General features: G+C 39.0%; 1 protein-coding gene across 1 annotated transcript; it reads right to left on the reverse strand.

Annotated features, from left to right (window-relative positions):
• Nucleotides 1-116: 116 nt before the first annotated feature.
• PSMA1 (proteasome 20S subunit alpha 1) lies at nucleotides 117-12,510 on the reverse strand. The gene is made up of 10 exons (XM_060104053.1): nucleotides 12,402-12,510; nucleotides 11,043-11,087; nucleotides 10,521-10,622; nucleotides 10,297-10,400; nucleotides 8,337-8,425; nucleotides 7,643-7,713; nucleotides 7,395-7,524; nucleotides 5,481-5,560; nucleotides 1,781-1,891; nucleotides 117-480 (listed from the first exon to the last, which is right to left on the reverse strand). The coding sequence occupies exons 1-10, from the start codon at nucleotides 12,402-12,404 to the stop codon at nucleotides 424-426; spliced, it is 792 nt and encodes a 263-aa protein (XP_059960036.1). The 5' UTR covers nucleotides 12,405-12,510; the 3' UTR covers nucleotides 117-423.
• Between the last annotated feature and the right edge of the window lie 305 nt (nucleotides 12,511-12,815).

Below are 12,815 nucleotides of genomic sequence, written 5' to 3' on the forward strand. Positions count from 1 at the left end.
AAATAAGGCAAGTTAATTTGGCAAACATGGTGACCACACATGATGATGACACAGCTGTAATCTCAGACTACTATTTAGAGTTGAAGCTGCTTAAAAAGCAAAACACCAATACATCAGCAGGTGAAACAATTTTATTTCACAGTTGTCTTTAAAACCACAAAGACAATATGTTCTTCATATAAAAACGTTAGTTCAGATAACTATACTTTCTAGAAAATGATTATAGAGACGCTCTTAAAGAAAATGCACCCCATTATATGGTTTTGGTGAAGTTGCTTGGAAAAAACTCACATCTGGATTGATTCCTAAAACATACCATTCCACCATTCTGCATCTTTTGGTTCAAAGTATAGGTTACTGTCATCAATACGTGTTCCTGCATTCTTACATGTATGATAATACATATATAGACTGGTTTATCATTTAATGTTCCATTGGTTCATCAGCCTTTTCTGCAGGTTCATCAGCAGGTTGAGTAGGCTTAAGAGAGGAAGAAAAAAGAAAATATGTAAAAAGAACACTTGACCAATATATACTTTTAATCATAAACATTACGTTATAAAAAAAATTTATGAGAAAAGGAGTTAGGAGACATTTTGGATACTCAATTTTGGTTCATTGTCCTATTAAAATTTCTGAACAAAGGGTTTAAAAAAATAGATACAATTTTACAGTTCTGAAAACCTAAGCATCACTGAACAATTCCAGCGTTTCATTGTACTTTGTCTTGATCAAGAATAAAGGCTTTCCTTTTATTATCACTACTAGCCTTAAAATACTGGCACATTTTAGACATTCTTTTCCTCTTTAGCACTAATGAACACAGCAAAAATATTTTCAAACAAAGCAGTTGTGTGGTACTCCACTGCATTCTTCCCAACAGTGCTGGTTCTTACCAACAGCAGTTAAATAATGCAAATCTTGCTCCTCCAAATACCAACAAGTTAAAAAAAAATTCATGCTGTAGAAGAAATTCATGACAGTTTTTTTTTTCAATTACACAGCTACCAAATAAGCATCTACAAAAGCAAATGTGTACGCTAAACATTCAGCAAAAAAAGGCTAGTATTTAACCTGAGATTCACCAATACTTCTTGATCCTTTTCTCAATATTTGTGAAGAGCCAACTTAGTTTCCCAAGCTGGTCCCCAATGAATTTTCTCTCAGTCCCCACTCTGGTAGGATCTTGGCTGGCCCTATGACTTGTTTTAACCAACAGAATGTACAGAAGTGATGCTGTGCCAGTCCTGGGCCTCAGCCTTAAGAATGCCTGGCAGCTTGCACTTCTGAGTTTTTGAACTTTTGCAACCTCTGAGCTGCTACCCTGCTAGAGATACTCTGGTGAAGGAGAGGCCTTGAGACTACGTGGACAGAGGCCCAGCGATCCTAGCAGAGGTCCCAGCCTTCTAGCTGTCCCTCTAAGATACCTAGCAAGTATGAGTAAAGAAGACACGTGAGTAAAGCCATCTTGGATGTTCCAGCCCCACTCCCTCAACTGACTGGAACATTTGAGAGACCCCAAATGAGATGAGCAAAAGAACCACCTAGCTGAGCCCATCAACCCACAGAAGTGAGAAACTGCAATAGGTAACCAAATCACCCTTCTTGTGTTTTATGGAGATCATTGACCCCTCAGTATTTTACTTTAGTCAGTTCTTAGTTTTCCTACTGCCACATGAATTATGAGCCTATCTCAATAATTAAAGACAAAAGTGGTAGATTTACACAGTCATGGTAGAACAAGAGAACTAAAGTCTCTTGCTTCTAATTAGTTATATACCTGTGTCTTTCTCTGTGGTCTTTCTTCAAGACCTTCCAGGAATGGAGACACATCATCATCATCATAAATCGTAAACTCCAAGTCTTTACCAACAATTCCAATGGAAACATTCTGAGGGGGAAAAAAAAAAGGTAAAAATTAAAACTCAAGAGAATTTAGGTTGGAAAAATGCTTATGATAAAATGTTGGATGGAAAAAAGCAGAGTAAAAATGTATATAGCACTTGAATGAGACTTTAAAAATACTTAGGGAAAAAAGGAAGAAGAAAACTAGTAAACTTTTGTAATTTGCAGATTTAATATTCACTTTAAAAATATATATATTTATTTATTTGGCTGCGCCAGGTCTCAGTTGTGGCATGTGGGATTTAGTTCCCTGACCAGGGATCGAACCCAGGCCCCCTGCATCGGGAGCACGGAGTCTTAACTGCTGAACCACCAGGGAAGTCCCTAATATTCACTTTTGATAATCATGAATAATTCCAAAGGTCTATGTCACCTAGAAATTTGCAGCTTTGTTCATAATGGGAATGCAAAGACCAGTGTGAGGGAACAAACCACTTTGCTAGGAAGTAACCCTAACTTCTAAGAAATAATCAAATTTGTTTCGTGTGTAAGTTAAGACATGATAGTTCTTAGGGAAATAAATTTTGGGTTCTAAAGTGTTGAATTTAGGGGATTGGAACTATGTTCTACATGGAAAAATTAAAAAGCAATTCTTAAAGTGTTCAGTGAATGCTAACCAGTGCAAAAGAGCTCCCGTAAGATTAAAATTTCAGCAAAAACTTGAGGCATTAAGGATGTATATGGTATTCTCTATGATTCAGTAAAAATGTGCAATCAGGAAGCCAGATACCTGAGCAACCTTTTCCAAGTTGTAAATGTCAACAGTCAACTGTATACCCAAATTTTAAGACAGTCATCTTGGAGTGATGGCATTATAGGTATTTTAAACAAATTTAAAAAATATAATGTACTTTCCTAATTTTTTTGAAAGAATATTATTTTCATAATAGAAAAAAGTGTTTAAAAAGATTATGCAGGCTATAAAGTCTTCATATACATATTAAATATTAATTATCCGTTCATTATAACAAAATGGATTTTATAATATGCTGACTGATCTCACTTTAGTTAATGATCATTAACCTCAAGGAGGCCTTTAGTGGTTGCTGTATTATACGGGTCCCTAGATCATTCAATCTCCCCTTCCCTGGACAACTCTTTCTAATATTCTCCATTCTCCTTCCAGCTTAAAACCTTGCTCCTATTTCACTGAGAAAATAGAAGCAATCAGAAGAGAATGTGCACAAGCTCCCACAGTATCCACTCTTTCCTGTACCTATGTCCCTAGATTCTCTCCCTTCCTGTTACTGGGAATGAACAGCCCAACTTCCTCTCTAAGGCCTACCTTTCCACCTGTGTGCTGTTCAAGGTAATTGGTCTAGCAGTTTTTCTCATTTTTATCTTATATAAATGTTTTTCTTGATACTGGATTATTCTTATACCCATGCAGCAAACCTGCTGTAATCTCTCCCATCTTAAAAAACCAAAACAACAAAAAACCCTTTTTTCACTACATTCTCTTCCAGCCACCACCCCATTTCTCTGGACCCACAACAGAAAATCTCTTCCAAAGAGCTGTCTCCAATTTCTCTCCTCTCATTTTCTCCTGACTCCTTTCCTATCAGGCTTTTACCCCACTGTTCCATTAAGATGGTCTAGTAAGTCCCAGAGACATCACTGCTAATCTAATGGTTAATTCTCAGTCCACATCTTCCATGGTCTATTGGCAATTTTTCATTCTCTTCTCTTTGAAAGACAGTCAGCCCCTCTATCTGTGGGTTCTGCATCCTCAGATTCAACCAACCATGGATCAAAAAAAAAATTCCAGAAAGTTCCAAAAAGCAAAACTTGAATTTGCTGTGCACTGGCAACTGTTTACATAGCATTTACATTGCAATTACAACTAGTTACATGCATTTACATTGTATTAGGTATTATAAGTAATCTAGAGATGATTTCAAGTATACAGGAGGATGTGCGTAGGTTAAGATGCAAATACTATGCCGTTTTATATAAGGGATTTGAGCAACTGCAGATTTTGTATCCAAGGCGGGGGGCGCCTGGAACAAATCCCTCCCCAGATTCCAAGGGACGACTGCAGTTTCTTCATTTGCTTTTAAGGATGCCTCATTTTCCAAGTTTTCCTCCCACCTCTCTCGTCACCTTTCTCGGTCCTTTTTGCTGATTCCTACTCACCTCCCAACCTCTAAAGGGTAGTGCCCTTAACCAAGTCTTCAAACCTCTTGTCTAACTATTCAATTCTTTTAGAAATCTAATCCAGGTCAGTCTCTAAATGCCATTTCTACACAAAGACTCCAACATTTGTAACTCTAGGATAGACCATTCTCCACCAAACTCTAGGGGGTGAACATCTGATACCTGTTTATTCTCTACCACCAAATGGACAAACAAGAGGCATTTCAAATCCTGTTAAGTCCTAAACTAACCGCCTGATCTTCCTCCACAACCCACCCCAAAACCTGTTCTCTGTCTTATCCATCTCAGTAAATCATAAATCTCTCCTTCCTCTCAACGGGCCAAAAATCTGATTTATTTTTTTTTAAGCTCACACCCCATAACCAATTTGTTAGCAAACCTTTTTGGTTCTAATTTCAAAACATAAGCAAAACTGAACTACTTCTCATCATCTCCAACTCTTATGACTCTGCTCTAATCCACCACAATCTCTCACCTGAATTACTGTAACAACCTTGAAAATATTTCCACCCATGTCCCCACTACAATCTGTTCTCAGAACGGCAACCAGAGTGACTCTTTTAAAACCTAAATCAAGCCATGGTATTCCTCTGTTCGAATTCTAACAGCCCACTCGGAGTAAAATCCAAAGCATCTAGAATGGTTTCTAGGACGTATGCAATCTGGCCTCCATTACCTCTCTGACTTCATGCCTTCTCTTCCTCTTGATCACGGACTCTGACACTACCGGCCTCCTTGCTTTGAACACTGAGGACATTCTGGACTCAAGGTCTTTGTAATTATACTCTCTGGAAGAATACTGATCTAGACATCTGCATAGCTCACTCACTCACCTCCTTTAGATCTTTCCCTCAAATTTCACTTTCTCAGTGAGGCCATCCCTGACCACTCTATTTTAAATTATACCCACCACACCTTCCTACACCCTATTGGTCACTCTTACTCCTCTTAACCTGCTTTATTTTTTCTATAGCATTTATCACCTTCTAATATCCTATATAATTTACTTGTAGGTATATTGTCTCTCTTCCCCCACTTGGATGGATGTCCCAAAAATGCCAAGATGTTTGTTATGCTTACTATATATTCTCAACACCTATTGCCTACATGTGGTAAGTGCTCAATGTACATATTTGCTAACTGAATTAAAAATATGATGATATTCCTACCTCTTGAAGAAATGCAGAATATTCTACCTCAGACATACTGCTTTTATTGCTTTATACCAAAAAGAAATGTTTAAAAATCATTGCAAAATCAGTCCCTTTTAGTGAACATCTTAAAGAGAGAGAATGAGCCAAGGCAACCAACTCGCAAATTGAAGAACTGTAAGTACACAAACCTCTATTACTTACATTTATGTGATAAATGATTAAACCATAATGTTAGTATCTACAATTGGGAAATGTGATATTTACCTTTGTAGTTAGGTCCTGTTCTGCAGGAAGTGTCTCCCGTAAGGCACGCAGACCATGCTTAACCAGTTCATTCAAATTGCCTAAAATATAATAGAGTAACTATTATTTCTTAATTCCATTTTCATGCTAGGCTTCTTTTATTTGTCAGCACTATAGTCTGAAATCATGGTTTTAGTCACTTACTAAATACATCAAAATACAAAAACCCCAAAGTCTAAAGTTTGGCCATATAATCTTTTAATAATCTATTATTAGATTGCTTTTTTTTTTTTTATTTTTTTGCGGTACGTGGGCCTCTCACTGTTGTGGTCTCTCCCGTTGCGGAGCACAGGCTCAGTGGCCATGGCTCATGGGCCCAGCCGCTCCGCGGCATGTGGGATCGTCCCGGACCGGGGCACAAACCCGTGTCCCCTGCATCAGCAGGTGGACTCCCAACCACTGTGCCACCAGGGAAGCCCATAGATTGCTATTATTTTATTTAATGAGAGGATACATGATTTTTTTTTTTTTTTTTTTGCGGTACGTGGGCCTCTCACTGCTGTGGCCTCTCCCGTTGCGGAACACAGGCTCAGCGGCCATGGCTCACGGGCCCATCCACTCCGCGGCATGTGGGATCTTCCCAGACCAGGGCACGAACCCGTGTCCCCTGCATCGGCAGGCGGACTCTCAACCACTGCGCCACCAGGGAAGCCCGGATACATGATTTTTGTTACTAAATTTACCCTTTTTTTTTTTTTTTTTTTGCGGTACGCAGGCCTCTCACTGCTGCGGCCTCTCCCCTTGTGGAGCACAGGCTCCGGACGCGCAGGCCCAGCGGCCATGGCTCACGGATGGGCCCAGCTGCTCCGCGGTATGTGGGGTCTTCCCAGACCGGGGCACAAACCCAGTGTCCCCTGCATCGGCAGGCGGACTCTCAACCACTGCGCCACCACGGAAGCCCTGAATTTACCCTTTTCTTATGCTAAGTTAAATCAAAGTCCTGATTCACAAATGATACAGCTCAAAGTTTCACATAATGTATTCTGTGAAATGCTCACCACTGTATTTGCTCTTTATAAAAGGAGACTCCAACTCCTTGTATGTGGCCAGTACAACTATCCTTGTGTAGTTTTGGCCCTGATGCCACAACTACACAAGGATACCACAAGAAAGTAAAACTACAGATTAATATCCCTTAAGAACATATACACAAAAAACCTCAACAAAATACCAGCAAACTGAATCCAGCAACATTTATATTTATATAAACATTATATATATATATATACATATATATATATAATTTATATTATACACCATGACCAAGAGGGATTTAACCCAGGAATGCAAAGCTGGTTTAATGTTCAAAAGCAACGCAATACACCACAATAGAATACAGGGGGGGAAATACCCATATGATTACCCCAATAGATGCATAAAAAGCATGAGTTAAAATCCAAGAGCCTTGCATAAGCAAACTACTCAAAAACCTGCCCTATCATAACACCTTACATCTTTTAACTTTCTTTCCCACAGCCACACTGACTTATTTATGGACTACTTAATGCAGAATGTCTGTGTGGCTAAAAATAAGAATCTCAGAAAACTAAAAGTTGTAAACAGAACTTACAACTGGTAGCTAGTACAGTAGCTCTCAACTCTGGCTGAGGCACACTTACTTCAGACCAACTGAATCAAGAATCTTCAAGGTTAGGGACACATATTTATATTTTGAAAAAGTTCTACTGATGATTCAAATTACTGTGGTAGCCAGAGAAAGTAAAAGCTAGTATGTGTGACAGAAATAATATACACTTCATGGGCTTAATCTTTTTAAAAATTCTTTCTGTAAAGCAGATATTTTTCTTCATTTAGAATACTGTATTTATTCACTACATACAGACTGGAGGGGATAAGAAAAATAAAATCACTTACACTCCATAAATTCTGACATATGTCTCTCCAAGTAAGTACGAGCTGACTGAGAACGGGCTCCAATGGACATAGCTCTGCAGTCAAAATAGTTAGCCGATGGACAAGTTTGGAAAATGTGAGGGCCCATATCCTACAAAGAGAAGAAAAATACACTACATAATTCTTGACTTTGATTGAGCTAAAAATTAGAAAACTTCTCGTCAGTTTTTAAAAAATCATTAAAATATAACAATACTCTACGAACTTACGTCATAACCAGCAATAAGCAGCCCAACACCATATGGTCTCCGGCCATATCGTTGTGTTGGTATCTGAGTTTCTTAAACTAGTTAAAGAGCCTGTTCTAACAAGGTATAAAGTACTATCTTTATTTTCAAATTAAACATTATTAACAAAGAACTCTGGTTTCTTAATTGCTGCATAATCCACCACAAGAAGAAGAAAATAAAAGATAAATATTTATTTGGTTTAGTATTAAAAAATGTTTGGCTATCCACCAAATCCAAAGTGAGTGCTACCAAAATGACTTTCTCTGATGTAAAGAATCTCATTCATTTTGGATATAAGGGGCAAGGATTTTGGGGGAACATCTAGAAACACCAATAAAAATTTTTAAATCTCCTCTAAAAATGATGCTTAGTTTTTCTGAAATTTGGCTTATCTGTATCTGGAAAATATTAATTGCTTATCTATAAGGGCTGATAAAAGAGCAGCCCAATTTCTTATTTAGACCCATTCTTCCATGGTAAAACTTCCTACAACTCTCCTTCTAAAAATTTTAAACATTCCGCTATTGAAAAGTGACTAACCTTAAAGTTTTCACAATCTTACCCATGATATATGTTATCATATTCCTAATAAGTAACATAAGGATAAAGTATCAAAACCCTTTAAAGTCCACATCCATAAATGCTAAAATAAATGCATAAATAAAAAGGATACTGCTTCCAATTAGAGATACAAGACGAGACACAGGAAGAGGTCTGTCAAATACAAATCTGGAATCCAAACACTCCTGGCGCATAAAATTACTAAAAAAGAAACAAGAAAAATTAGTAATTTCAAATCACAGAGAGTTATTCTAATCTAAATAATTTCATTTCTTTTTGCTTTCTTGCAGACATTTACATGAATTACATCCATACAAGGGAACCATAAAGACATGGCCACAAGGATACATTTTTATACCAACTCTTCCTTCTAAATTTTAAATGACTAACCTTAAAGTTTTCACAATCTTACTATGTTTATGACTAAAATGTTCCTTAGTTCTAGAAAACCTTTGTCTCAGAAAATAGAGAAGAAAAGGCTGAGCAAGAGAAAAAGAGCAATGTCTCTTCTCTTACCCTTCCCACTGTCAACAAGACAGTGCTTTTTTTCTTGAAAGCTGATGAAAATTTCCCCAAAAGAACAAATACAAGAAATAGAATCCATAGTACGGCACTGTTAACATGTCCTGCCAACGTTACTTCTATCCATAAGCAGTACTCTAGAGGAGATACCAGACACTAGACAGTTGAGTCTCACTCAAGCAAGTATAACACAGGGGAAAAGGAAATGCATGCCTAACTATTAAAGCCAAGAGAACAAACAAGAAATGGATATGTACTTTTCTTTCATGCTGCTTTGTCTAGTTTATGTGTATGTCACATCTGATTATCAAATGTTGGCTGCAGGAACCAAGCTACTTGTTCTCTATTTTCATTTAAGTCCATTTCCCAGGGCTCTCTAAAACTGCATTGCCCAATATGGCAGGTACTAATCACATGTGACTAGTGAGCACTGAAAAAGTGGCTAGTCTGAATTGAGATGTACCATAAGTACAAAATATACATGAAATTTCAAAGACTTAGTACAAAAAAACAATGTAAAACATCTCATTAATAAAGTTTTTATACTGATTACATGTGACAGGACAATATTTTGGACAGATTGGGTTAAATAAAATGTTTGACAGCACAACATATATTACATTTTCAACAGCTAAAAGAAACCATCACTAATAATGCCGTCACTATACTGCTGACCTATGAGAGCAGGGTGGCTCGCCAGATAACTTAAAAATTTTAAACATTAGCATTATTATTTGCCCTTAGTGTTTATATTCCTTCTTTCCTAATTAAATCACAGACTTAAGAGATTACTTTTGGCTAACTACCTCCCACCTCCCAACACACACACCAAAAGTCACTGTGTTAAGTGTTCTACATGTTAGGCTATTTATCAGTAACCTTAGAAAAAAACACTAAAAAAATTGAGAGTTTAAGTAACTAGATCAATATCAGACTAAGTGCTAAAAGTGGGGACTAAAGACTGTGTGATTCCAAAGCCCCAGCTCTTCGTTTACACAATGCCCCTCAACTAGAAATAATCTTTATCTCCTCTGGTCTCTCACAGAAATATACGTGTTACTCTCCACTTTCTACCTTGTATTATAGATATTCTACTAGATTTTAAGTTCCTAGAAGATGAGATCTATGTCTGATTCACTTTTGTATACCTTCCAGTACCCAGTATTGAGCTTTGCAAAAAATAAATGTCAAATGAATACTGATGTGTTAAAGAAAGCAAGGGTAGTTCAGCTGATCCTTAGAAACCTGACAAAAGTGTCAAGCTCTTCTCAGACCTGATATCAAACAGTATATACTGAGTTATCAAGTAACACATTATTCAATGACTTCTCAAAAGTGTTAATATTAATATGATTAATTCTATTAATTAATATTGCAGTGATCAAGAAATGGAATACTTAGTAACTGACTCCAAATCCATTAAGGTATTCATGATCTTAACTTATAAGCACTCTGGCAGACAACTTCTTAAAATATCTGGATCGTTTCTAGAAATGTAATCAATTAGGAATCAAAGGGATGTTTCTTTTGTTTTCCATGATCATACTCACCATAACAATCTAGCATCAGCAGTAAGTCCCGCAATTGAGATACCAATATGGTTATCAACATGGAGAATTTTTTTCTGATGAGCTGCAAGTTCTGACTGTGCTCTCTAAATAGAGACATTATTTAAGACAGAAAAACAAGTTTACAATTTTATTATCTATATAGTGAAACTTACATTTGACAGTTGTTTTCTAAAGGAAGAAGATATATTTACTGCTTTACTTACCTTCAACGCAACCAACACTGCATGGGTTTTCGATTTAAGACCAACTGTGGCTGAACCTTGTTTGACAGCTTCCATTGCATATTCAATTTGATGAATCCTGCCCTAAAACAAAAAGAAAACCCCAACATACCTTAGAGTCATCTTACAAGACCCTCTTATATATTTAAAATTAGAGATCCCAAAAATCAGGTGAACATAGTTAAACTAGGAAACTTCCCTGATGGTCCAGTGGGTAAAACTCCAATGCAGGGGGCCCGGGTTCGATCCCTGGTCGGGGAACTAGATCCTTCATGCGTGCTGCAACTAAGAGTCCGCATGCCGTGACTAGGACCCAGCTCAGCCAAAATAAATAAATAAACAAACAAACAAAAAACTAGGAAACTTACTTTAATGATACATTTAGGTTTCAGAAAAGTCTAAAGTGATTATATTCCATTTTCTCACTGCCCACAATCCCGTAAGTTTCTAAACACTTTGCAGCCACCAAAAACCACTTCATAGAAATAGTATAAAACATTTTACCTGAGGGCTCCAAACAGTGACATCATTGTCATATTGGTTGCGAAACTGGAAGTAAATGAAAAAAGACTTATTAATACGAGAACATTACAAATCCCAAATCTTAACAAGCTCTACCATTAAAAAATGTTTTTCCATCTGTTTTCATCTAACATTAACAAAAGACTGTTATTGCAACCTCATTGGAAGATTACTACTGTACTCAGCTGCAAACCAGTTTTACATTTACAAGGAGCTAGTTGGGTAGGGGAGAAAAAATCTAGATGGTTCTTATCCTCCCAACCTATCTTCCAATTCTAACACTGTCTATAGCACCCGCTTTAGGTTCAGTCAATTACTAAAGTTCCTATGTGTCCACTTTCCTTCCTATCTTTGCTTATGCTCTTCCCTTATACCAGACCTTAATAAATGGTCAAAAGCATTACTTTTCCCTAAACTAGCTCAAATGTCTACCTCCTAAAGTCTTCTCCATCTTTTCTCCCCAAATCCCAAAACATACTCCCACCAGTTCTTTATCTACACGTCCCTTTCTACTTTATATTACGATTAGGGACATGTCTGATTTATCTTTGAACCTTCACTGTGCTTAAAACAGTGCCTTTGAAACATTCACATTGAATGAATGAACACAAGAATGTCCCCAGGAAGTTAGAAGTGGACACAAATAGCCACAGCGACAGACCCATTACTGCTTTAAGGACGGTATTAAAACAAGTCCACCAGCACAGTACTTGGGAAACTAATCATGGGGGTGAGCAGGCTGAAGGCTGGAATGGCAGACATAGGTCTGCAAGCCCTGAGCCCTATATTGTAACCCTGATTCCATCACTTCTATCAGCTTCGGTTCACTCATTTGTAAAACTAGGTGACTGGACAAAGTGATTGAAAAGGGCCTTTTCTGATCGAGCTCTGAGGGAGAGATTACAGGGGGACCCACCTGGAAAATGAACGCGGTCCAGGAACCCAAACCCTGGGGTCAAGTCCGCACTTGGCAGTAAAGGGAGATCTCAAGTCCCCATTTTCCCTTTCTCCCACACAGAGCACTAGGGGCCTCTCTGGACCGCTCGGAATCTACTCGACTGAAGGAAACTGAGGGGCGAACTCGGCTAGTAGTCCGAGGAGGTACTGTTCAAGGCCCGGTGGAAAGCGAAACAAACCCCGGGGAAAGGCCGCACCGACTACCGACCTCCCCTCTCCCGGCCAGGCCGGAGATGCTGAATCACTGCCTGAACCCTTCCCTCGGCTAAGGTTCCCATGTCCCGTGGCCTCGGGCCGCTCTGAGGATGACAGGCGAGGCTGCTCGCCAACCCCCAGCCCGCGGACCTCTGCCCAAACCCAGCCTGAGCTCGGAATCCAACTCACCATGGTTCCGGCACGAGGCTGGCTTCGGCCTCCTGAAAACCCGCGGAACGAGCAGCGCTGCCTAAACTTCCGCTAGGCGATCTACAGAGAAGTCTGCGGGACTTTGAAGGCGGTGGCGCAGGGTAGAGCAGTCTATTCCAGAGATATCGATAGGCTTCCCTCGCTCCCCCGCCCTCAAAGCTCTCAGCCAGCTCGGGAGTGGGCGGGGCCTGGGAAGCAGGAGGAACTGAGATTGGCGGGAAATCCCGGGACAGGTGTCCCCGCGGGAGCTAAGAGCTGCAAGGCGGCCCCTACCAAGTCGCCATTCTTGGGTCCTCAGTGAAGTTACCTGTGTGTTGCAGATTCCCGCCAGTTTCTCACCGACCAGGCCAGATGCACCTGACACTACGGGTGAGCGAGTGTGCGGCTCAACCT

This window comes from Mesoplodon densirostris, chromosome 7, assembly GCF_025265405.1.
Source record: "Mesoplodon densirostris isolate mMesDen1 chromosome 7, mMesDen1 primary haplotype, whole genome shotgun sequence".
In the NCBI taxonomy this organism is placed as follows: domain Eukaryota; kingdom Metazoa; phylum Chordata; class Mammalia; order Artiodactyla; family Ziphiidae; genus Mesoplodon; species Mesoplodon densirostris.

What these genes read in the sequence shown, in the direction of transcription:
- PSMA1 (XM_060104053.1), bottom strand. An exon ending in CAGTGTTGGTTGCGTTGAAG is followed by an intron (nt 10,401 to 10,520) that starts GTAAGTAAAGCA and finishes GTCTCTATTTAG; the next exon opens with AGAGCACAGTCAGAACTTGC. An exon ending in GCTGATGCTAGATTGTTATG is followed by an intron (nt 8,426 to 10,296) that starts GTGAGTATGATC and finishes TTTCTTTTTTAG; the next exon opens with TAATTTTATGCGCCAGGAGT.